The sequence below is a fragment of the Trichosurus vulpecula genome, chromosome 3 (assembly GCF_011100635.1).
Source record: "Trichosurus vulpecula isolate mTriVul1 chromosome 3, mTriVul1.pri, whole genome shotgun sequence".
NCBI lineage: Eukaryota > Metazoa > Chordata > Mammalia > Diprotodontia > Phalangeridae > Trichosurus > Trichosurus vulpecula.
The window spans coordinates 410,116,287-410,142,701 of record NC_050575.1 but is presented as its reverse complement, the minus strand read 5'-3'; the positions used below and the strand labels follow the sequence as shown (position 1 = coordinate 410,142,701).

The window sequence follows — 26,415 nt, the reverse complement described above, 5'->3', positions numbered from 1 at the left end:
GAGTCTCAGGGGCTGCCAAGCATCTCAATTGCCAAGAAGCCACCAAGGGTGAACGTCCTTGTTTCTACTGTCCACCTCTGACCAGCTTAGAGGACACAGGAATACCTTTCTTTAGTCCCTAGCAATCATTCCTGCTCTTCCTGGGGCAAAGGGGCAAGAGTTTTCTATGAATGTCCAAGCGGACGTAAGATGGAAAAGCTCTACCTCTTCTCCATCCAACCTCTTCCCTCCATCAAAAGCTGCTTCTGGTCAGAGGGGTCAAGGCTGGCCACAAGGCCTCTAAGGACCCTCAGAGTTGGTGCAGACCTTCAGAGGCCCTCCTCAAACACAAGAATTTCAACACCCCAAGCACTCTAAAGGTAATAGAGACTTGAAATGTTCATTGTCTCATCAACACAAAACAGGGAGAAGTATGCAAAGGAAAAGGAAAGAGGGTCTCCTCCATCACCTGAAAGACACTGCTTGGTCCCAACCTGTAAAATAAGCAGCTTGAACAAAGGGATTTCTAGAAATCTCTTGGACCCACACACAGAGCCAGAAACAGAGCCTACATGGGCATGACACCAAAGGGAAAAATAAGTGGGCATCTGGGCTGCTCTCCTTGGGGACCCACTCCCAAGCTCTGAGTTCTTAATTTGTAAAGGTTAGAAGTGGATGTTAGCACAATTATGTTCATGAATGAGCTGCATGCTGAAATGGGGCATGTGTGTATATATTAGGGGGTGGGGAAGAGAAGGGAGGAGAGGAGAGATGGAGGTGGGAAAGGGGGGAAAAGAGGAATACTGGACAGAGGGAGAGAGACAGAGAGGAAGAGGCAGAGAAAAGGAAGGGAAGGGGAGGGGGAGGGGGGAGGGGACAGGGGAGAGAGACACAGGTAGGCTGCCTTGTTCTCCATTCCCTGTCTCTGCACAGGACCAGCTCCTCTGAAGCCTTCCTTCTTCGCTGGTCAGCCCATGGAGAGAGAGAGGCCTCATCTATGTGCAGTCTGACTGGCTGCTCCTCTGCCCCATGCAACCTCCACATGGCCGACCGTGGTCCCATTCTCTCTCCTATCCACAAGACTGAAGCAATTGCCTAGTCCCTACCAGACAGATTCAGCATCTGAAGCCTTTGGTCACGTGGGAAGCCCCCACGCACTCTGTCATGGACACACGGGTCCGGCGGCTTTGTTCTCCATTTCCCCCGTGTCTCTACACAGGATGTCCCCCCTGCCCAGGGTGCCCTTCTCCCCATCCATAGCTTCCTACACGCTGCCTCCGCTCCTCCATTTAGGGCCTCTTGAAATTCATCAGCATTACCATCTCCCCCTGCCAGGAGGCAGGGCAGGCCTTCCAGGAAGCACAGGGGCCTTCATCTGGGGACATCTCCAATCAAACAAAGAAGAGCCAGTTTGGGAGCAGCAGGAAAGGGACCCAGGATAGAGAGAACCTTTCAACCTGGGTGAGGAGCAACACTTGGCCACAGCCCTGGAGTCGGAGATCCAAATTCGAATCTGACTTCACACACTTACCAGGTCCATGACCTGGGGCAAGTCACTTCACCCTGTCTGCCTCAGTTTCCTCAACTGTAAACCAGGTGGTGAAGCTCAGATGAGATATTTGTTAAGTGCTTAAGCCAAAGCCTGGCACAGAAGAAGCAATCTATGAATGTGCATTGTTGCAGCTGCCGCCACTGCCATCACCACCGCCACCACCACTGCTGCCACCACCACCATCACTGCCACCCCCGCTATCAGAGCCACCACCACAGCCACCATTGTCACTGCTGCCACCCCTACCACCCCCACCTACCACCATCACAGCCACCACCACCCCTGCTGCAACCACCCCCCCCCAGCCACCATCACAGCCACCCACCACAACTGCCACCACCAGCACCACCACCATCGCATCCTGGGAAAGGAAAGCAGTGAGAAGCCAGATGAAGCATGGAGGGGGAAGGAATAAGCATCTCTGTAAAGCCAAGCACCGTCCAAATATGATCTCCACCCAGGGAGAGGGGCAATGTCTCCCAAGCTCTTTCATGGCTAATGTGGATTGTCTCCAAATGACATACACCCTCTGTCTTCCTTCCTGAGGTCAGCAAGGACCAGCTGCGGCCCCCAAGGGCTCTATCTCCCTCTGATGAGGGCAGACTTCAGGCCAGATGAAGCCCACAGCACACCCTCAGGAGACGACATTTCTTTAACCAAGCTCAAGATGTGTTTTTCTTGTCCTCTTTATTCAAGTATTTCACAGCAGGTATATTACAAATTACAGTAAATGTTCAAAATTCCAGAAGTCCAAAAAATTAAATAATTTACTTCAAACTAATGTAAAATGAAGTCAAAATGCAAAACATCAATTTAACACAATTCCAAATAGAGCTACAGAATCCAAAAGAGACCATCACGGATGGGTCTACTCAATTCTCCAAGTAGACAGAACAGGAACAAAACCGAACAACAGGACGCCCAAAGTCTAAATAACCAAACATAGAAAATACAAAAGATGCAAGTACAAGCCCAAATTCAAGCTTACTTTGTGATTACAAATAATAATTATACTTATAATGATGACAACAGTATCCAGCTACAGAACCCAACACTGAAGATACCGGCTGGACGGTTCCACGGCTGAATTCACCGAAAACTTAATCAAGGAATGGGAAGACAAGGTATTACCACAACCCACCCCACCCCACCCTCCAAAGAAACCCAGTAAACCTATAAATACATTGGCATATGAGAAAAAAAAAATCAAGTAACATATAAAAGACGCAACAATCCAAATTAAGGCCAGGTGAGATCCCCGGCCACCAGCTCCCGCGCCGCCAGGACAGACCACGTGGGGTGGCTGCCCTGGGTCACCCGCTGGACAGACCCAAGAGCGAGCCCATCATTTGCAATTTTCACAAGAGGAAGCAAGAGCAGAGGTCAGTTTGCACATACTACGCAGTGAAGACCAAGCTCATGTCAGAAAGCCACAGCGAGCATGCTTGGCGAATTCCCGCCAGCTGCTTCCCACGACAGAACTATTCCAGGTCTGTGACGGAAACCAAGCGCGTGGCTGGGCTTCTGACAAAGCCTGAGTCTGCGCCAGGTGGCAGCTCCCACCCCGCGGTCCTCACCCCCATTTCTTCATCCACATCAAAGGGTTAGGTTAAGGTGAAAACAAAAACAAAGAAACTTGATCTTTTGGAAGCATCCTAAAATCCCCTTGTCAAACTCACTGATGGCTAGAATCTGGTCCGTCCAAACCGAGTAACTCACTGAAAGCCTGCAGTTCTGCCGTTCACAAGCTTGGCCGCTACTAGAACAGAATGCTTCTGAATTAGTGAAACAGGAATCAAGATTAAAAAAATGCTGCAGCAAGAACCTGAGACTTGCCAAAAACCCTTTTACCAGAAACTTGCTACAAAAATCTGCTACATTTTATTTCATCAAATCTTCAAAGTCTGTAACAATTTTCATCAAAATACAAAATGTTAATGTATTAGACAGTCAAATGTCTGGGACAGGTATGATGGTGATAAACACTGAAGAAAGCATGAAGACCCTCCTGGGAATCCCGTGGGAGCTGCCCCGGGCCCCCCTCCCGGTCTGGTTTCTAATCGCACTTGCCCACCTCCAAAATACAGACAGTGCTTGGACACAGGATGCATCTCAAATGATGAATGCTACAAAGTCTGAGAGTCTTTAAGGAAACAAGTGGCATTGTGCGTCCGCACAGCAGGGACGGACGGCAGAGGAGTGAGGACCTCAGACTGGGCTCCCATGGGCACCGAGGGCTACAGGGTTCTGTAAACACACTGGTGCTCGTCAGATACAAAAAGCTGAGGTAGCCCTGCACCTCTGCGGAAGTCCGAGACTGCAAGGACCAAGCTCAAACATGCCGTGTTGCATATATGGGAAAGATGCCCCCGCGGGTGAAGGACGCTGATGAAGGAGGTGCCCCTGGGCAGCTGGTCGGAGAACCGGGCAGCAGGGCGCCTGCCTTTTGGGAAGGGCCTGGGTCCTGTACAATTTCTAGAGTGAGTTTTTTGGGCTCCTGACCCATAATCCATACCAATTAGTGCTTGAGACAGAATGAAAACGGGCCTAAATCAATTACATTTTTTTTTTGGGGGGGGGGGCGGGTTTGGGAGATGGGACACAGGGGAAAAGACAGGAGAATCGATTTCTGACTAATACTGTTTGTGCCTGGACTGTGCCATGACAGCCTCCATGCAATGGGGACATACAAAAAACCAGGGTGGGGGGAAAGGACACAGATGATGCATACAAGACACCCTGCTGACCAATTCCCTCTTTTCTCTGTCCACTTGGCAAGTCCAGGCTTCAAAAAAAAGGGGGGTTGGAATTCACTCATCTTGGACAATTGATAAAGACATCACGGCGAGAAACAGAGGGAGGCCCGAGCTGATTCTGTTCTGGTCATCGTGGTCAGCAATGAATGCAGAAAAGGGTTTGTTTTGTTTTTCCAATGTGACATTTCTAGAAAAGAAAGAGACCCGACTACAGGAAAGAGTGGTCACCATTTTGGTCGGTCGGGTGGCTTTCTGAGTACCCGCTTCAGCACCGGCTTCTTCCCATGGCCCCCAGGGGCGCACTGGCCCCCCTTCCTGTGAAGCTCTCCCAGTCGTCTGCTACAAACCCCCCTATCTGTAGCCTTATCTTCCTCCAATGAATTAAAAGGCACATTAAAAGCAGTCCAAGAGAGCCTCCTCTTCCCATGACATCCTGTCTCCCCAGCATCCCAACAGAACACACCGCAGCCAACGCGAATGAGAAACAAAGGGCGAGAAGAAGATGGGGAGGGGGAGACCCGCGGCTGCCTGCCCGTTCCCAGAACCACCCCCCACCCCGCCGCCGACCACCTGACAAGGCAGGGTGGGGCCGAGGGGGAACAATTTCTGTAGCACCAAAATCTCCACGCGGTGACATTGTATCTTTGTCTGTGGAAATACAACATGTGCCTGAAGTTCGGTTTGGTTCTTGTAGGCTGGCTGGTTTCAGGTACCTGAGACAATAGCACCAAACGCAACAGCGGGAAAGAGGGGAGCTCGGCTCCACCCAGGCCTGGTGCGATCACGAAGTGAATGGCTCAGAGAAGGCTGCGCGCGCCCGCCCATCCTCGCGAGCAGTGTGGAGAAAGAGCAGAGCAGAGCAGGCGCGCTCAGAGGAACGTCTCAAACAGACGCACGGTCCTTTCCATCTCCTGTGGGGAAAGAAAGAAGTATCACCCATGCACCAGCCTGGCCACACCCAGCCCCGCCCCACCCTCCCTCCTCGGCAAGTCCAGGTGTGTGTAGTGACCAGAGAGAGCCCTAGCTCATCTCAGGTGGCTGGGGCAGGGGCAGAAAGCCAGTGTCCACGGCAACACTGGGAGGGTCTTCTGATGGTAGTTAGAAGGAGAGTGGGATGGCAGGCTCAGCTTCCCATGCAGACCACCAGGGTGGCTGCACCTCTGTGGGGAGGAGGAGCTACAGGTGGTCTGTAATCTGCACCACTGCAAGGAATGCCCACACACAGGAGACCACAGACCCACCAAAGGGCCCAAAAGCACAGCAGACCTTTGGTCTGAGCAAAGGTCCTCAGCGGAAGACTCAGGAAAACATTGTTTTCCTGAATCATCCGGGGACCCAATGGACGCTGAGGGGCACTTATCATCCCAGCCCCCAGCCCCCTACCCCTGCAAAGGGGGAGGCTGCCGTGACCCCTCTGCATTTGCCTCTATTTCCTACTGGTTACAAAGGAGAGTTCTGGCAGGAGGAAGGGGAGGAGAAAGATGGCAGGAAATCGTGGCAACTTGGGATGAGGAGGGAGAAGCCTCGAGTCCAGTGTCTCCTCCCTCAGGGCCATCCTTCTGCAAATATTCCATGCCCTCAAAGACCCCAGAAGCTCAGGCTTCTCTGCTGGACCCTCACCTCCACGAGTCGGGACTTGTCATAGTCTCTGCGGTGTCGGTAGATGCACTGGCTGAGCAGCGAGTACAGCCTCTCCAGCTGATCCACAGCCAAGTTGCTGCTTCTCTTCACCAGCAAATCCAGCAGTTTCTACGGAAACAGTGGGGGGGGAGGGGGGGAGGGAGTGGGTCTTGTGCAGGCGAGGAGGCACCCACCATGGGACCCCCCTGCAGGGCTAAGAGCTCACCTTCAGCCGCTCGTGGTCCACGACCAGGGCAGGGACGGGCTCCAAGGGCTCCTCTGGGACTAGGTCCAGGCTCGCCGTGCGGGAGGACTCCAAGACTAACTTACGGTATCTCTTGCCACGAGCAGCACCTATAACCAGAAAGGAAAGGGGGAAGGCAGGCATTCAGTGGGATGGGTGCAAGCTCAGAGACAGGAGAGCTCAAACGGAATGACCAGGGGCCCCATGTGGCAGCTCCAAGGAGGAGGCTGGGACCACAACCCGGTGAATTCCCTCCTCTCCAGTGCCCACAGGCAGGGGGGAAAAGGGGGGATAGGGGCTGCTCCTACCAGCCCTGGGGCCATGCCCCCCTCTCAGAGGAGCCTGGTTTAATTCTCAGCTGACTTCCCTTTGGGACGGGGCTAAGGTACCACCCCCACACCCCACCCCAGGCCTCAACTTCTTCATCTGGAAAATGAGCAGCTTGGATGAGATGACCTCTTTAAATCTATGCTCTATGAAGCGTTTCAAGGCTGACCTGGCCACCAGGTTACAGAATCATCAGCCTGGAGGCTTGTCTCATTTAGCCTCTTTAGTGTGGAAGCCAACACAGCGGAGGAGAAACCAAGGCACTCAAGTCCCTAGTGTGTATGCCCTGCACTCGCCAGGACCACCCCCTCCACATACAGCTTTGACCCTGCTCCCTGTGCGGAGCACCAGAGGCTCATGGCCACATGTGGGGGCAGGCTTCCCGGATATGGCTCTTGATACTGTCAACAAGGGAGAACCCCCTCCCGGCCCCCCCAGTCCAAGCTGAGCAGGCAAGTTCTCTGAGGAAATAAATTCCAAGAGCAAAATATTACCTTCCACCCCCTTAAGAGAACCCTAAGGTACCAAGGAAGCATCTCCTTCTTACCAGAGATCCCAAAAGCCAAAGGGAAGAGTCAAAGCCATTCCAGTCTGGGTTGGGGGCCAAGTCCAAGGAGGAAGATACCCCCCAGGTCCCCAGCTTTGCCATCTCTGCCAGCTGGCTCCTAAACCCTCAGGAGGGCCTGTCCCCCCATAGGCTGCCTTCCCATTCTCCAGCTGCCCAGCACACTGCTTTGGGGGAACAGGCCAAGACAGAAACCCCACAGCAGGAACCTTGGGCTTTTCTATCCACTTGGCAGCTAAAGGACCTCAATGGATTAACCCCCTGGGGGACATAACGGCCTCTGGAGCAAGGAGTAGGATTTCTCTTAATCCTCAGCACATAATCAAAGGGGTTCAAACACAGTAGGTGTTTAATAAATGGGGTTTTTTGGGGGGGTTGATTTGTTTATTCACTCACTGAAACCCAGAAAAGCTGGGCATCACCCATCCTATCTTCCCTCCACATCCAGGTGCACATGGCTGGCAAAAGCTCACCCAGAGCTCAGATCGAGGCAGAAAGGGCCCAGCTGGGCTCCCCAAACAACCTATCAGCCCTTCATCTCCCATCCAATCCCACGCCATAAGGCTAGTCTGGTCTATGTACAAGGCAGTGAGTTGGCTTCCCACAAAGCACTGAGAGCATTTTTCAGGAGCTGTCTCCTCCTTTTTGCCCCGGTCTCCCCAGCACTAACTCTGCCTGCTCCCTGCCTCTCTCCCATCGCCCACCCAGGTGTGCTCCAGTCAGCACAGGCAGACAAGAAGGGCTCAAACAAATGTCACAACGCCCTTCATTGATACATGTGCAGCTAGACTGAGGCAAGCTTGCAGGGGTCTGTATGCCAGGCAATCAGCCAACAACACATTAAAGGAGATGAGAGGACACAAAAAAGCCATACCTTCCTTATCAGGCTCCGACTCTTTTCCCTCGAGGTCTGTACTATGCTCGGCCCGCTCGTTGCTGAGGCTTGAGGGGGCCTCAGGACTGAGTCGCTTCTCAGCCTCCCCTCTGGGATTCTCCTGGGAAGTCTCTATTTTTTCTTTTAACCTCTCTTCCAGAGGAGCCTCGGGGGCGTTAGCCCTCGCTGGGCCTCGGGGACTCTCTGGGCTGTCGATGGCAGCCTCACCGTTGGGGAGGGGCTCCTCCTTGGGCATCTGCTCTGGCTTTAGCAGTGGGCCGCTGCTGTTGGCCAGCAGGGACTCGTTCGAGCTCTCCTCCTCGGTGGAGGCTCGGGGGCCATCATCAAGCCTCGGCTCCGGCTCTAGGTCCATGACGTCACAAGATGACTCATCGTTGGTCATGGACAGATCTCCGGTCTCCTCTCCATTCTCCTCGGGGCAGTCCGGGCTGACTTCAAACTCACCATTCTCCATGAGCTTCCTGCCCACCGCTGGGCCATCATAGTCAGCAAACTTGCCCTCATCCTCATCCTTCTTCAAGTTGTTGGCCTTCCTCTTCTTGATGATGCCCTTCCCCCACTGGGAGCGCCGCCTCGACTTCCTCCGGACCCGAACTGATTGACCCAAAAACAAAAGCAGGCATCAGACAGTGCACAGGGAGGACCCTGCTCCTGCACTAGCTGGTGTGATCAGCGGCATCCCCATAATGGCTGCCCTGGTCATATGGCAGAAAAAGAGCACAGGTGGAAAGGAAACTTTTGGGGACCCAGTTACAACAAATAAAGGGTAATTAAACCCAAACCCCCAATGCCTACAGACTAGTCTGTCACAGACCCCTCGTGGAGAGAAGACTTTGCTTTTGCTCTCAGAACCAGCCCTAAATCCTGTCGGCCTCCCTGCTCTAAATCTTGCCTAGCCCCCAAGGAGACAAGAAAGGGCCCCACCGTGTCTCCTCACGGAGAAGGCCGTCCATGCCTCCAGGACCTCAAAGGTTGGCTGGCCCTCTATCGATGGAGGAGGAGACAGGCTCGGAGCCAGGGCCAGTGTCTAGAGGCACTCGGCTTCTTCTGTCCCTTGGAGGCCCACCCTCCTGCCCTCCTCCTCACCTGTAACCTGCCAATGGGAGGAGTCAGGGAGGTTAGCCTGTCCACACATGAGAAGTTTTCACCTCTCTGAGGGCACCATCTTCTTTCTAGCTGCCTGCCCTCCCTATGCAAGGAGACATCCCCGAGAGGGGTCCTTCCCTACTCTGAAGGCTGCCGAGGATCTGAGTTACTCTTTGGGGAAAATGTCATCATGATGACAAGAGATGGAGAAAAGGTCCATCACTGTCCTGGCAGGCAGATAAGTAAGTGTGGAGCCCAACACATCCCTGGGCAAAGCCAGTGGTCATTTGTATAATGTCAACCCATCATTCTCTGCACCAGTCATTGTGTGGCTGAGTCTGATGGAAATAAAAATACATCCAGGGCCAGGGTCCAGAGAGATGGAACACATGCCATGGGCCCTAAGCCTAGCAATGGATGAGCTTCGTGCGCCATCTACTGGTGAGAGGGGCACTGGACACCTGCCTGGGCAGGGAAGGCACCCAAGAGACTCAGGTCAACCGCGCCGGCCACTCTGATCTGGAGCATGAATATGCGTCACTGATGACCAGGGAGCAAGATGGCCTGATGGTCAGTCACCAATCAAGCCTCCTCTCTGTACAAGGCAGAACAGGGAGTTGTACACTCAGGGCCAAGGTATGTGGAATGCTCCCTCTGCCCTTTGGAAAGGAAGGGGCAAGGCAGATGACCCCACTGGTCAGACATGACGCCAGACTCAGGCCGAGCTGCCTTTTTTCCTCAAGAGGGGAAGCATCTAATACCAGGGACTTTCACAGAGCAGCCCCTGAAGGCCAGCTTCCTGACACCATCTGCAAAGCTGCCCTCAGTTTGTCCCACAGCCCCACCCAAGAGGATGGGAAAGACTCACAGGCACATTTGTTTGCAGGGTGGTGCCAGACGTCTATGGGATGTCTCTGCTTGCTGCGGAACGCCTCCTCCGTTCTCGTTTCTGCCCTGCGTGCCACGGAGCCAGGGGGACTGATTTGTTCTGCGGTCACCGGTAAGCCTGCAAATGGAGAAGCAGCCACCGCACCACCAGGGACCGTGGGCGGCCTGGCGCCCCCACCACCCCCGCCCATGGCATGGTGACCAACACCACAGCAATTCCCCTTGGCCCACAAGCCACCCGCAGATCTTAGGGGCCTGGCCAGCATCGGACTGTCTAGAGGGAATGTCAACCCTGAGCTGAGAAATAAGAGCCAAGGTCTGCTCCCATTTCTTTCAGAAGTCACTATCAAACCCATGGTCATGGTCATAGGGTGGTCACAGTCCCAAAGTGGCTGCGGTCCTGGGGTGGCTGCGGCCAGCAGCCCCAAACTCACCTCTTTTCCTTCTGGATTCCTTGATTTCTTCACAAAGTTTGTTAAACTCTGGGTCGAGCTCAGCAGCAATGATGGCATGGGCAGTGTCCTTCAAAGTGCAAGCCCTGTGCCTGATGATCTTGTCTGTGAAACAAGCACAGGGAGAGTCAGTGCCCACCAAGGGTCCACTGTCCCTAACACAGTCTGCTCTGGGCACGCTGGACAGAGCCTGTCCGGACCCGGTGCTTGCCCTCTATCTCCACATTCAACTGTGAGCTCTGAAAGGGCAGGGACCACCTTCTTGACTTTCCTCATGGGCCCGGCACACACAGAACGTGCTTGATAAATGCCCAGTGACTTGACTGGCTCAGATTTTCGATTCTGTAACTAACCCCAAAGAGTTTGATGATGACGGCCCTTCCCTGGAGATTCTAGAACCCTGGTCACGCCAGAGGAGTTTGGCTGTCAGTAGCTTGAGCTGGGATCACATTCAACCTCCAAATTACATCAGAGGGTGTATGATCTCACCCTATTGGAGCAGCCTGGACATGAGCAATCCCTCTAGTTATTTCAGCCACTTTTTGTTTTTTAAAGACTTTTGTTATTATATCTTGAAGTCTTGGCCCTGACTTGGGGGTCAGTGACTCCGTCATTAAGTACCTGCTGTATGCCGGGCATAGCTAAATGCTGGCCTCACAAGGAAGAAAGATGCCTGGTCTGTGCCCCCAAGAAGTTAACATTTAACGACGCATTAACCACAGTATCTCAGAAGGCACGTATCATGTGACGGATAAGGAAACTGAGGCAGTCTTGCCCAGGGTCACATTCGCTGGCTCTCTCTTCTCATTCCCGCAGCGCTCCCCCAGCTCCCTCCGGATCTCAGCTAAAACTTACACTTTGTGCAAGAAACCTTTCCTGGTTCTTCTTAAAGCTACTGCCTTCCTCTGGTAATTGCTTCCAGTTTCCCTTTCTCTATCACGCTCGGACACTGTTGTTTGCATATTGCTTCCCCCATTCAACTATGTGTCCAATAAAGGCTTCTGCCCTTCTTTGCATCCCTGGTGCCTTGTACACAGCAAGCACTTAATAAATGCTTACTGATTTGACACGGAGCTCAGGGGAAAGGACAGGTCATGGAGCCAATAAAATCACCCAGAGAAACAGTCTAGAGGAAGTTGGCCGTGTGACTCTTGAAACTTGTTGCCTGGGTTGTCCTTGGAAAGGCAAGTGAGTCTGGAGACCCCGGCTCTGTCCTATGCCCCAAAGGCTATAAGAAGTATCATCCTGAGTAGTTTGGGGAGGCGGGACCAAGACAGCAGCTTGAAAACAGGGACTTGCTTAAGCTCTCCCCCAGATCTCACCAAACACCTGTAAAAAATGACTCTAAACAAATTCTAGAGATACAGAACCCACAAAGTAACAGAGGGAAACAAGTCTCCAGCCCAAGATGGCCTGGATGTTTGCTGGGAAGAGTCTATAGCGTCATACTGGGAACAAAGCGCAGCCCAGTGTGGGCCACACCAGGACAGACCAAGCTGGACTAGACCCGGCTGAGCAGGCCTCAGGGCCCTTAATCACTGAGCTGTGGCAGTTACTAGACTTTTCAACCCACAAACTCCAAAGATAATGGAGCAGGTCAGTGGGAAAACTGCTGGATCTGAGTGAGGGAGTGAGCAGTCCTCCCAGAGCCCTTGGGTGGCAGTGGTGGCGGCAGCAGTAACAGTAGCAGCAGCAGCAATGGCGGCCCAGGCCCGCATGGTGGTGGGAATCAAGTGGCTGATCAGAGCAGAAGTGCAGAGATCACCTTGCTGGCACTAAGGATTCTCTTGCTTTGCCCTGCTTGGATCTGGACTGTAGTCCTGGTTGGCTGTTATCGGGGGAGGGGGAGAACTGGGGTGGCAGAGCTTTGTGGTGGCTGTGGAGAGGGAGTCCTCCTGGTGGTTACACGGCAGAAAGGAGTGCCTCCACTCACAGACTAGAGCACAGGCCAGGAGAGGAGCATCATGGCACTTCAGAATAGAAGCAGCTCTGAAAACAGCAGCGCAAAACCCCTGATGCTTGGGACAAAGCACTTTCCATTCCGAAAGCAGTCATACCCTGACAAAAAGCTCAAAAGTCAAGTAATTGACTGGGAAAATGATCACACAGCGTAAAAAACCTCAGACTACAGAATCTTTCTTTGGCGACCAAGAAGATCAAAACATACAGCCAGAAGAAGTCAACAAAGTCAAAGATCCTACATCAAAAGTGTCCAAGAAAAATATGAATTGGTCTCAGGCCATGGAAGAGCTCAGAAAGGATTTGGAAAATCAAGTAAGAGAAGTAGAGGAAGAGAAATTGGGAAGAGAAATGAGAGTGATATGAGAAAACCATGAAAAACAAGTCAATAGCTTGCTAAAGGAGACCCAAAAAAATACTGAAGAAAATAACACCTTAAAAATTAGACTAAATCAAACGGCAAAAGAGCTCCAAAAAGCCAATGAGGAGAAGGCGGCCTTAAAAGGTAGAATTAGCCAAATGGAAAAGGAGGTCCAAAAGACCACTGAAGAAATTATCGCCTTAAAAATTAGAATGGAGCAAGTGGAAGCTAGAGACGTTATGAGAAATGAAGAAATTATAAAATAAAACCAAAAAAATGAAAAAATGTAAGAAAATGTGAATTATCTTACTGGAAAAACTACTGACCTGGAGAACAGATCCAGGAGAGATAATCTAATAATTACTGGACTACCTAAAAGCCATGATCAAAAAAAGAGCCTAGACATCATCTTTGCAGAAATTATCAAGGAATACTGCCCTGATATTCTAGAACCAGAGGGTAAAATAGAAATTGAAAGAATCCACTGATTGCCTCTTGAAAAAGATCCCAAAAAGAAAATTCCTAGGAATATTGAAGCCAAATTCCAGAGTTCCCAGGTCAAGGAGAAAATATTGCAAGCAGCCAGAAAGAAATAATTTGAATATTGTGGAAATAGAATCAGGATAACACAAGACCTAGCACCTTCTACATTAAGTGATCGAAGGGCCTGGAATATGATATTCTGGAGGTCTAAGGAGCTAGGATTAAAACCAAGAATCACCTACTCAGCAAAATATCATGCTCCAAGGCAAAATACAGCCTCTCAATAAAATAGAGGACTTGCAAGCATTCTTGATGAAAAGACCAGAGCTCAATAGAAAATCTGACTTTAAAATACAAGAATCAAGAGAAGCATGAAAAGGTAAACAGGAAAGAGAAATCATAAGGGACTTACTAAAGTTGAACCATTTTGTTTACATTCCTACATGGAAAGATGATATTTGTAACTCATGAGACCCTTCTTAGTATTAGGACAGTTGAGGGGAATATACATATATACAAACAGAGGGCACAGGGTGAGTTGAATATGAAGGGATGATATCTAAAACAAATAAAATTAAGGGGTGAGAGAGGAATATATTGAGAGAAGGAGAAAGGCAGAGATAGAATGGGGTAAATTATCTTACGTAAAAGTGGTAAGAAAAAGCAGTTCAGTTGGAAGGGAAGAGGGGGTAGGTGAAAGGCAATAAGTGAATCTTGCTCTCATCAGATTTGACTTAAGGAGGGAATAACACACACACTTAATTGGGTATCTTACCCTACAGGAAAACAGGGGGTAAGGGGATGGGGGCGGGGAATGATAGAAAGGAGGGCAGATTGGGGGAGGAGGTAGTCGAAAGCAAACATTTTTGAAAAGGAACAGGGTCAAGGAAGAAAAGTGAATAAAGGGTGATAGGACAGGATGGAGATATAGTCAGTCTTTCATAACATGACTATTATGGAAGTGTTTTGCATAATGATACATGTGTGGCCTATGTTGAATTGGTTGCCTTCTCAAGGAGGGTGGGGTGGGGAGGTAAGAAGGGAGAGAATTTGGAACTCAACGTTCTAAAAACAAATGTTTAAAAAAAGTTGTTTTTACATGGAACTGGGAAATAAGACATACAGGCAATGGGGTATAGAAATTTATCTTGCCCTACAAGAAAGTAAGGGGAAAGGGGATGGTGGGGAGTGGGGTGGGGGTGGGTGGAGTGGGGTGACAGAAGGGAAGACAGACTGGGAAAAGAGACAATCAGAATTTATGCCATCTTAGGGTGGGGGGAGGGTAGAAACGGGGAGAAAATTTGTAACTCAAAGTCTTGTGGAAATCGATGTTGAAAACTAAAAATATTAAATAAAAAAATTCTTAAAAAAAAAAGTATTATTTCTTGGCACACCTGGGCATCTCTCTGTAGTAACCTTGATGGCGAATGTGCACAAAAAATACCTATCGTTTTTTAAACTGAGGCCAATGAGTATCTCAGGCACTAACATCTACGGCAGAGGATGAAAAGGTCAAGAAATTCTACCAAGAAAGTGTTGAGGTCCCTAAAATTAAATCGAGGTAGGCTTAACTTCCAAGGTGAGGTGTGAGGGAGGACTGAGAAAATGTGCCGCTAAGTGCCTGGTGCCTGGACAAAGAAGCCTCCCTCAATCAACAAGGTGCTTTGTGCCAGACACACGGGTAGCTCTGAGCACAAAGAGGGCACCCTCTCTGCCCACTGGGAGCTGCTGTCTGGGAATCCAGCACAAACTGCCAAGTACAAAAGGGGATGTGTGTATGCACATACACAGGCAGAGTCCCTGACTGGTTTTAGGGCTTTCTCCTGGGGATCAAGACTATTCACCAAGACTGCCCCAAGAAGGAAACTCAATATGGCAGGGTCTCACTATAAAATGGCCTTCCACCCTCCAGCTCATCCCTTGCTTGCACCATGATTTCCCCACCCTCTCCAACATGAACTCTATGCCTCTTTACAATCCATGCCCACACCCAGAATACACTGCTTCCTCTTCTGCCCCCTTCAGAATCTCTGTCTCCCTGCCAGGCTCAGCTCAGGGACCAACTATTTCAGAAAGCCTTGCCCGGCTTCTCCTCTCTACCGCTGGGGCCGTGTTCTCTCTTTCCTCATGCAGGATCACTCAGGGAGGGCTAGAGCTCTCCTGTTTTGTCCTGTTTTTTAGATTTCAGGGTCTACAATGCCTGGCATGTGGGAGATTCTGGGCAAATGTCTGTTGAACTGAATTCAAAGAAAAAGCAAAGAGGCCCTGGGCACAAGGAGTATCATCATCCAAAAACGAAAATGGTCAAGTCATAATGAATAAGAGACCCAGTTACTGATGCAAAAACCACATCCACACGAACTGACCATTTCTGCTGACCTTTTTGTGGCCTGCTGGTACCCAAAGACAAGACCCATATGAAATTGTAAGAAAACAGATATGGGAGTATGTCCTGTGCAATTAAAACGGTGCCATCCTGATCCACCGAAACAGAAAAGTTCCCAAACAAGGACCCACAAGACCGCCCTTTCCTTTCCTACAGAAGCTTGATTAATGTAAAAAGAACAGAAACCTGTGTGTGAATCTGATGAGAGGATGATGGAAGATGGTGGGCAAGAGAGGAAACTTGTGCAAAGACTCAACTACAGCAGATCTTCCTGAGAATGCCCAAGGATGAAACTGGACAGAAAGAACTGCCTCTCTTCTTCTAAAAAGCTTCCTACAACAGAGATCTTCCATACTCTTGTCTGCTAGGCACCAGGAACAACAGCTGGCCCAGACCAGGTACACTGAAAGGAGGCCCATGCTAGCATTGATAATAATCGAAAAACTCACACAAACACCGGGAAGAAGAGCACATCCAATCCTCAGAAAAGACAAGGAGGTTATCACTATGGGGAAAAAAATTCATCAGTACTAGTAGCCCAACTCTTTCTCCTTACTCAAAAATCTTTCTTGTGATCATCTGTCCACAGATGGATGAAGGGAGGAAAAGGGGCAAGACAGGCTTTCACAAATAACTTGCTACAGAAGACAACATAATTACCATCCCCGCCAAGACCCCAATATATGTCTCTGTTGACCAGAAAGCAGCATTTAATTTAGGAAAACAAAAGAGCAATGGAAAGACTCTCATCTCCCAAACCTAACCCTTTAAGGCCTTGAGGGATGCCACCTTGTCAATGGCTATGAGCATAATGTCAGCTGAACATAACCCAAGAGTTAGATATGTGAGTCCCAAAGGGGCTGGCTACGGTCCAAGAACATGTTCTAGGCAAAGTCCAGTTGGAAGAGAGGTTTCCTAGGCATTGCTGGACCCTCCAGAGGCTCTGGTCTGCACATCAGCAAGCCTGAAAGCATCTCAGAGCTTCCTAAATGGGATCCTCAATTACTTGGGCTGAGAGCTGACTCAGCACACAAGAAGAGCTTCTACAGTGCAGGGGATGTCAATCAGTATACACATCATAGACAGGCGCTGCAGATGAACAACATACCAAAGCGGTTCTTCCTGAAACAAAAGACAATATGTGGAACCCCCAATGTGTAGTGAAGAGAGGGCTAGCCCTAGAGTCTGGAAACTCGGCCATGGCCCACAGAGTAGGCAGCAAATGCAGCCCTCAAGGCCCCAATCCACTCTCTCCAATTCTGATGTTTTGGACTAGTCACTAATGGGCATCAGTCAAGGAAGTTTCCACATACAGGAAAGTGTCTACACTAATGAAACCCTGCCGCCCTCTATACCACCACAGAGTCCTATATGACAAGTTGTAAATGTGAGAGCCACTAGCTGGCTGCAGGGGGACAAGAGAGGCCCAACCTCTCCCCCACCCCAGTTCTGCCTGACTCTCCTGGGCCTCATCTGACGAACTCCCTAGAGCAGTGGCCTCTCCAAAGTAGAGAGGCATAGGAAGAAAACATCAGAATCTCTGCTTATATTTATTGTTAATCTTAATAAATAAAAACCTAAAAAATCAGGAGATTAGACCTCACAAAACATTGAATGGCCAGTCTCCCATACATCAGACAGCTCCCCATCACATACACTACACAAACTATCATGAAAAGGAGAGTCCCATAGCCTGGAAAGGTTGACAGCGGCACCCTCACCAGTCTATTGTGGCATATTACAGGTGGCATGTGACTTGGGTTGTAGATTTATAGATGATCTGCTCATTTTAACTAAACTAGCCCTCAGAAACTGGAGAGGCAGCTTAGAGATTACTGCAAGAAAACTCAAGATGGAACACAGTACAAATCAGGCAAGCACACAACACAACAAGAAAGCAGCCCGGCCAACACTCCACCTTCTTCTTCTTGGCTATTACTTACCTTATAAATCAAAAACAAATACAACAGAATCAGGCTGGATGAGGGGACCAAAAAACCTTGGAAAATACTCAGAAGTCCTCTGAGGAGCATGGATTTTTCCATCCACAGTCACTAATGGCTAACCTCCCCCTGAGTGCTGAAGCCAGTATTTAAAATAAAAGTCTTCTTGCCAACAATGTTGTGGTTGGCCAATGTCCTGATACTTAAAAAAAAGGACTTGGAAATCAAATTCTCACTTATTTAAACCTCTTCCAAATCAGGTGCTCCACTAGCTTAAAATATAAAATGAAACGCCTTCCTATCAAGGTGTCTGGGAAGACAGACATTGCCTAGCTGAATTTGAGTGGAATATCTGTACATTTGGCAGCTGGGACCCACCAATTAGGGAGAGTCTCAATTGACTGACCCCAACAACATGACACATAGTAGGTGTTTAACAAATACTGACGGCCTGATTAGTCTCTTTTCAGCTCTGACATTAGTAAGAACTAAGGACAGGACCAAGTCTTCCAATCAGCATATGACAAAATTTTCTAAAATGATAAAGCTTCACCACATTGTTCTCAAAAAAACTTACCAAAATTTTAGTGAGAACAAACAAAGGTTTTCAGCATAAACAATTCCTTTAAAAATGATGAAGAGAACCTTGGGGCAGCAGTCCAGGTTGCCAACAGCTTTTTCAGCCCTCAGAAGGCAGCAAACCAAGATGGGGTCCCAAGTCACTAACACACAAGGATCAGCTGGAAGCCGTGGGGATGCTGAGCCCAGAGAGGAACCTGACAGCCACCTCTAAGCATCCAAAGGGTTCTGCCTGGTAGGAATCACAGTGGGCAGAGAGCAGTGGGGGGGAGCCCTGGTGTGCTCTGGCAATGGGACGGTTGGGGGGGGTGAGGGGAGGTGGGGAGCGGTCAGGCACTTTGCACTCTGGGCTCTCCCCAGGCCACAGAGAGTGGATTGGCATGGCCCGAGAAGGATTCAAGGAGTCCCACACTTGCAGGCCATTGCCACCACAACACAGAGGCCAGCACTCTAGGGAATGAATACACATGTGGCTCACATTTATCCACGGAACATGGACCCGGATGGCCAAGACAGGAGTAGAGATGGGGGCTTCCAGAGGCCCAATCCAGTGGAGCAGCTCTCAGGCAAGCCTGGGAGGTGGGAGGAGCATGGGGGGGTGGGAGAGACGGACTGAGGCAGGTAGTAGCCTGGGGTCTTGGACCAGCACTCAGTGCAAGGGTGAAGAGCAAGGGCCCAAGGGCCAGAAGCTCCTAGACCACACATTTCCCCACAGTCTGGGACACAGAGCTCCTAGCCACAATCCCCTCCCAGTAACCTTTCCTCTTCCACAGGAAGAAAAGCCTGTGCTCTGAGTGGTTTGGGAAATAAGTCATGGTTTTGAACTAGGAAATGTCCAGTGAAACAAGAGATGCCTTATTTTACCTCTCTAATGTTATCCTCTAGGGGATGCACACTTATTAAACACCTGCTATGTCCTGGAGATATAGAGAAAAGTACCAACCTCTGCCCTGGAGGAGACGATGAGTAAACAACTATGAACAAACTCAATGACAGGACAAGTAGAGAGCACAAAAGGAGGCAGCAAGAGGCCAGAAGGCAGAATTCCAGGCACGGAGGACAGCCAGGGGATGAAACACCTTGTGTGAGGAATGAGGAAAACAGAGCTGGCCTCAGTGCCGGGTTCGAGGCATCTCCTGGACAGGTAGTTCAGTGTGTCCAAAAGGCCAGCGGAAAGGTGAAGGCTGGGTGATGGTGGCTAATGAAGATGCTTTTATACAGCCAAACATAAGCAATGCTAATTCTCTAATTATGCTGACCAGGCTAGAAGGTTTATAAGCGTTTAGTGACAAGTAATGCTGTTTTCAATCAATTAAAGCCATTTCTCAGCTAAAGCAAAAACCAAGATGCAGATGCGCGTCAGCTCACTGGACCGCCTGGGAGCAGCCCTGGGACAAGAAGCAACGATGGTGGAGAATAGCCCAGGAGCTTGGCTGAGCTCCTCATGGCCAGAACTGTGTGGAACTGAAAAGCGCCGAGGAGGCTCCTAGGCTTAAGCCTGAGAACCCCCAGAGCCAGCTTCATTGACTATTCCAAGCCAGTTTCCGGGGCCTACCAAAACACATCAAAGACATTATTTCATTTGAGATTCCACAGCCCTGAGAGACAGGTCTTGCCACATGACCTCAGACAAGCGATCACCTCTGAGCCTGCCTATAAAATGGGGATTATAAATTGGCCCTTGTGGCTACTAAAGTGTTATACGACCATGCACCCTACTGAAAATACTGGTTTAACTTTCTATGGATGGGCTCATTTTGTCCCCAGTGACCAAGAGTTCAGGAGGAAAAAAACACTTGCACTCCTAGGTCATCAAAGTGACACCCCAACCTTGGTGCAGGCCAGATCCACCGTGAGCATCTGGGCTGCTGAGGACCAAGCCAGCCTCTAAGTGGGTCCAAAGGAAATGGACTGGTTTTACCCCCTGCTCTCTCATTGGGAAGGGGGGCAAACAGCAGATGCTAGGGGGCCACCCTCATTGTGCCCACGAGAGAAAAACACATTCGGATATGAAACAGAAGAGCATTCTAAAGAAATAGGATTTTCTGCAAACAAAACCAGTTTTGTTCTTCAGGATAAGACAGACAATGAACAATACTGCTACTACTAATTGATCCGCCAGAGGAAGGCAAGCCTAGGAATAAGCTCCTCTTCCACTGCCCTCACAGCCCACGCCTAATCCTTTGTTGTCAATCACGGTTCACACGGACTTCAGTGTAAATGCCCCTCCAGGCAATAGAATGAAGCCACAGGGTCACCCAGAAGGGCCCACATTAAAATAAGCTATATCAGGGCACCACCGATTTTACAGGCTGTCTTGCCAAATCAGGAGGCCGATGGTCCTCCCTCAGAACAGCCTCAGGTCTCGGGCTGAGTGAGATGTCTGCTCTCCAGGCTCAGTGTTTTTAAATGTTTTGTTTTTTCTCAGGAAAGGAAGTGATAGTTTTTCATCTGGGATGAAGGGATTTAGGGGTGAAATGACCCCTAAAGGACCCACTATCTCCTGTCATGTCTTTATTGTACCACAGCCCCTGGCTCCTGCACCTAGGTGACTCTGTTTCCCCCTCAGTTCCCTTTCTCTTAAGGGGGCTGTTAAGTCTCTGAACATCTGCTACAGAAAGCAAGAGCTGCCCACAAGAAGCTCAGCTAGCATGCCCCACCTCTGAGGGCTCCAACTTCCTTCTTACCTCCAGGGTCTTTATCTGGGTTATACTCTAACGCATTGTTACAGATGAGATCAATGTCATTCAGGAAGTCCTTAGCAGTTAAATAGTTGTGTTTATCAATTCTGGTGATGACAGTGGATAAGTCCATGGGCTCCTTGATCACCTCCAGATAATCAGACACCTAGAAAAAGAGGGCATACTCAAGCAATGGCTTTCCCGGAACTCTTCAGTTTGCTCTCCAGCCTCCCTAGGAAAGAGAGTGGCTCCAGAGTCTGGGGACATAGGGAAACAAGCAAAGATGACCCCTAAAGACCAACCAGGAGCTGGTTCAAGGCTCTGCTGAACCCTAGGTGGGCTTAGGACAAGGGGCTGGAGCAAGAACCGGCCCAGTGAGGTGCCGTCTGTGCCAGGAACTAAAGCAACAACTTGGGAAGGGAGCCTGCAAAAGCTGTCCCCAACACCCTGTCATCACCACTTCCTCAAATGACTGAGGGCACAGCCAAAGGGCCCTGCCCTTTGGAGATATTACAGAAGTTCGGTCCCCTCCTCCACCCACACCTCCCTAGTGGCCACCTCGAAGGCATCAAGTCTTAGCTTAACCACTGACCTGGGGCAAGTCAACCCCTCCCTCAGGCTGTGGTGAGAATCTGACAGAAGGAGTGCCAAGTGCTAGACACTAAGCCTACACTCCTGTGAAGGTGGGAAGCCAACTGTCAGATGGCACTCTGCCACCCACACATGTATTTCACAAGAGGGCAGCCCCACCCCCACACAGCTCTCAGGCCAGGTCTCCATGCCACGCCCCGCCACCCCCAACAACTATTAGGGACAAGATAGACAACCTTTGCTCTGGTCACCAGATAAAGGGCTAATATGATCACAATGGTGTCTTGGAATATACCAGAGCACCCTTCTCCACTAACAGGAAAGTCATCCACTCTCCTCAGAGCAAATCAGGTAAAGTTTTGATAATAACTACCAAGAGGCTCATGTTGAAAACTGGATTTGCTTGCGAAACTCTTTTCCAAGGGGTTGGATGAAGATGTAAGAAGTTCATATTAGAGCACGCAAGGACTTTTATCCTCCAGGGGACTTCTGCCCTGGCATCAGAAGGCGAGGGCTTCTTTCCTGCCTCTGACTACTGCTAATGAGGTAAATCGAGACAGATCACTTCCTGTCTGGGAAGTGAACTTTCTGTCAAACGGTTCTGATAACCCCTGCACATGGTGGCTGAGAACTGGGTTCTAAAACCGGGAGCAGTGAGCTCAGGGACAGGTTTCCTTATGCTCTCTGCTCCACTTCCATCTTTCTCTCTCTCTTCTCTATCTCCCCGCCTTTCTCTCTCTCCCTCCTTCTCTCCTTCCCCCTCTCTCTCGCTCCCTCCCTCCTTCCTTCCCTCTCTCTTTGCCCACATACCCACCCACCTCCCACTGGGACTCTGGTGGCTTTGGGCCTCCAAGAGCACGCTAAGAGCCAGTGAAGAAGGGGTGTCTTAAGAGGAGGACAAAGCAAAGATCATCCAAAGCAACAGCAACAAAGCCCAAGGGAATACCAGAGAAATCAGCCTCCTTCCTACTCTGCTAGCCCACCTTCCCCAAGATGTCCCAGAATCAGGCTCAAACCTGAAAAGCCCTGCCAGAAGGGCAAAGAAGGGAAAACCTGCTGCCAAGGCTGTTCTGGCTGCAGAGCCAGCAAGGGGACTAGGTACAAAAAGGAAGACCCTGGCATGTGTGTGGCCAAGTCTCCGTGCTTCCTCCAACCCCCACACCCAATACAATGGTCTTGGGCCAAATCTCATGCAAAGACTCCACTCGCAGGGGCTACAAAGTTATAAGAGCTAAACACTCCCTGGAAACAATCCCAATGTTACCTAATGTGTCCTACGGGGACCTCCCAAGATCGGCACCAAAAACCCAGAGAATAATCGGTCAAAAGGAAGGGTGAAGGGTCTGACCCCTTCCCAAACCATGTAATAGCTCCAAAGGACAGAGGCTCACAGGGAAGACACAGGAAAACAACTACCCCAAGCCAAAGACACAGTTATCACAATACACTGCACAAATACCACAAAGAAGAGGAAGGGAGAGAGGATGGAAGGAAAGAAAGGAGAGAGGAGGAAGGAAAAAAGAGAGGAAGAAAGGAGGGGTGGGAGAAAGGAAGGGAGGGAGGGAGGAGGAAAGGAAGGAAAAGAAAGATGAAGGAAGGAAGGACGAAAGGAAAGAAGGAAAGAAGGGAGGGAGGGAGGGAGAACCACCCAAGATGTTCAAACATGGAGTCCGAACGCTCAGAAGAGGGTCAGCAGAGGTGACCTCAGGTGTGTCCAAGACAGAATCTCTTATTCCAGGATAAAAGCTGTGATTCAAGTTACTACTGAAAAGCCCCAGTGGGAAGTTTCTTGCCCCATCAACACCAGCTACCCTTGTACAAAGGAACACATAAAGGCGTACACGCACATACAAACACAGATAAGATGAGCACCAAGGCGTCAGAAACTTTCCACTAGGAGCAGAGAAGCCACCCCTGGCAGGGGAGCCCCATCCTCGCAGGCCCTGCCATCCCCACTGCCAGCCTCCTTGCCAAAGGGCTCTGGGCCTACATCCCCCACCCCAACCCCCCACATTCTGCCCAAACAAGATTTATCCTGGAATAAACAGCATCTAGTGTGGACAGCTGCCCAAAGGAATTTGGAATGGCCAGGTCAGTGGTCAGAGGCCCAATTGTTGTTTAAAGTGACTCAGAACGCGCCCAAGAGTCGATCAGCAGACAGTGGCTGATGACAAGAATGGACGACCACAGAGGGAAGCATGTTTCCATGCCTTCTTTTTTCAATTTGTTCTTTTTAGGCAGTTCAACTTCACTGTTTGCACCCTACTACGGAAACAAGACCTCTTCAATATCCACCGGTTTGCTGAAGATGCTAAAGCGCTTGTCTGTGGCAAGCCTCTTGGTCACGTCCCTGAGAAACAGCCGCAGCTCTCGCAAGGTGTTCTCCTCCTGGTCCTCCATGCGGGTCTTTTCCGACTCCGACAGCTGGCGGGATGGAGAAGGCAGCGCCAGAGGCAGCACCTCCATAGCATACAGAGCTGAAGACGACAAGAGAAGAGGGGTGTTTGAGGAAAGCCGGCCCCCAGGCACCCAGGAAAATCAGTGAGGCAGCAGAGCCCCCAGATCCATCCATCAGGGCACACAGATGAGTCACATTCAGAGAAGGGCTTCCAGACACAGAGCTGCCCAAAACGCTGTCCTAGGATGGCCTTGCACAGGAACCACTCAGGCAGCATGAGGCCAGAAGCCCAAGGACACAAAGGGACCTGAGCTCCTTTTTCACAGTCAGGGAGGGAAAGAAATTCAGAGTCTGAGGGCTGCCCAGGCTCTGCAGAGGAGCCCCAGAGCTAGCAGCAGGCTCCCCACAGAGGGCCTTCTCTCAGCCCCAGCTCCAGAGGGACAGGAAGCGCAAGAGAAAAGCTGCACAGAAAATGTGGGATGATGACAAGGGGCTGAGGAAATCTATGTCCTCAGACCCAGACAAGCCACTGCCAGGCAGGCACCCCCCAGGACAATGCCAGAAGCACCCTTCTCTCCCCAACAGCAGGAAACCAAGCAGGCACGAGTTCCAGGAAGGTAAGAAGCCACAACATGGTGGGAGCAGCAGGCGACCCCAGAAGAATTGGAGAGTGGGAGGGCTGGAAAAGCAGAATGTGGTGGCAGGGCAGAAGCCAGGGCAGGGCATTATGCTTCCCTCTCTGTGTCTCTCTCCTTCCTCCCCTCCTCATCTCCCTCTCTCTCTCTTCCTCCCTCCCCCTCTCTCTCTCATTCTGTCTCTCTGATTCTCTGTCTCTCCATCCCTCCCTGTCCCTTCCCCTTCCTCCCCATCTGTCTCTCCCTCCCTCTCCCTGTCTCTCTTTCTCCCCGTCTGTCTGTCTCTTTCTCCCTGTCACTCTCTCTCTCCCTACCCCATGTCTGTCTGTCTGTCTGTCTCTCTCTCTCTCTCCCCCCACTCCTCTTTCTCTATCTCTCCCTGCCTCCCTGACCCCAGCTGCCCTCCTCCAAACACTCCACTTCAGCCATGTCTTTCTTGACCTGGGGTGCCCAAGTCTGAGACAAGATCTAACCAATCTGTGAAGTGGCAATAAGGCAGCAAAGACACCTCCCAACCAAATTTGGGGTACCTTTTAGTCTCTCAGAATTCTTTCTGAAGCTAGGCTCTCCAGCCCTGCGAGGGCAGCGCCAGCATTCGAGAAAGGTCAGGCAGAGGAGAGGCCTTGAGCACATGTCCTACACTCCCAGCTACCTTCACAACCACTCACACGGATCCCTTCTTTTCTTGGGGCATAGGCACACAAGGACAGGTCTTACTAGTCAGACTGGAGAGGAACAAGGAGGACCCCCAGATGTCAAGTCCACAGCAGAGGAGAGGCTGACTAAATTTCACCCTCCTGCAGAAAGGACCTTTGGTCAGGTACAAACCTTTCAACCAGAGGGATGTGGGACCTGCCCTCCCACTTGTGACAGGACTGTCCACTAAGCAGTATCATTCTCTCTGCATCTCCTCCATCCCACCCCCATCCCCTGCAGCCGTTTGGTGAATGGGGTGGAGCCTTACCAGCTTTTTTCCTTCTTGGTGGAGGCATCGACGCCTGATTGAGAATCAATTCCTGGAAAAATTTGAGTCTGTCTTCTTCAATGGGCCTTTGAATATACAAGACCTCTTCATATTGGATTCTAAATATACATTTAACCTACAGAAGGAGAGATAGAGCCAAGGAGAAACATCAGGAGTTAGCCCTTGGGCCACAGAGGCCAACAGGGGCCACTCCTCTCAGTCTGACCAGCAAGTAATGATGACAGAGGCTGACAGAAAACAGAATGGTCAGTCTCCCTGTGTTAAGAAAAAAACGTGAGGCCTCTTTTTTCTGTGCTTATTCTAGGGCAATCGGATAAGCTGTGCCTGACCAACCCTAATACTGGGCCTCTTATAAGAGAAAGAACAGTCGATTAAAACTGAAAGGAACCTATCAGAAACAACTCCCTAAAAATGCACACTGCTCCAAGGTGGAGTGGGCTGGCAGTGGGTGGTAGCTGACATCTGCTCCTTGGATATTCTCCACTGTTAGGGATGTGGTAGTAGAAAGGAGACAGAAATGGTCATACTCTATCCCTTCTCCTGTTTCAAGATACATCCACTCAATAAGAAGCAAGCAAGATGTGGGGAGGGGGAGGTAAGGATGATACCAGCTAACTTCCTGAGCCTGAATGAAAAGAAGAACAAAAACCTAAGGGGCACGGTGAGGGGGTAAGGGAGGTTCCTCTTCAATTGGGGATGGCTGAACAAATTGTAGTAATAGGAATATGATGGATTACTGAGCCCTGAGAAATGACAATGGAAAGTTTCAGAGAAACCTGGGAAGACTTGTATGAACCAACACAAATGGAAGTGAGCAGAACCAGAAGAACAATAACAGGGTCATAAATACAAACAAGTTTTCGGGACTGAAGAGCTCTGACAATTCAATGACCCACCAGGCTTCCAAGGGACCAATGATGAAACATGGCACTCAACTCCCAACTGCAGTGATGGACTCCAGGGGCAGAAACAAGTAAGGTGGGACTCTGCGTTCCACCAGGTGAACTTATTCTGGCTTGATCACATGTTTGTTACAAGGGGTTTTTCCCC

At 50.3% G+C, this 26,415-nt stretch overlaps 1 protein-coding gene across 2 annotated transcripts in view; it reads right to left on the bottom strand.

The window, feature by feature from the left end:
* Nucleotides 1–2,199: 2,199 nt before the first annotated feature.
* Nucleotides 2,200–26,415, bottom strand: part of ATAD2B (ATPase family AAA domain containing 2B) — a 98,851-nt gene continuing 74,635 nt past the window's right edge. The window contains exons 20-28 of one of the 2 annotated variants that reach the window (XM_036750876.1): nt 25,345–25,480; nt 23,628–23,824; nt 20,763–20,922; nt 10,347–10,469; nt 9,893–10,030; nt 7,918–8,532; nt 6,134–6,261; nt 5,908–6,036; nt 2,200–5,198 (exon numbers count right to left, since the gene is read on the bottom strand). In XM_036750876.1, the coding sequence (XP_036606771.1) occupies nt 5,157–5,198; nt 5,908–6,036; nt 6,134–6,261; nt 7,918–8,532; nt 9,893–10,030; nt 10,347–10,469; nt 20,763–20,922; nt 23,628–23,824; nt 25,345–25,480 (1,668 nt within the window). In that variant the 3' untranslated portion in view covers nt 2,200–5,156. The remainder of the gene's footprint in view (nt 5,199–5,907; nt 6,037–6,133; nt 6,262–7,917; nt 8,533–9,892; nt 10,031–10,346; nt 10,470–20,762; nt 20,923–23,627; nt 23,825–25,344; nt 25,481–26,415) is intronic. The other variant, XM_036750877.1, reaches the window with a different exon arrangement.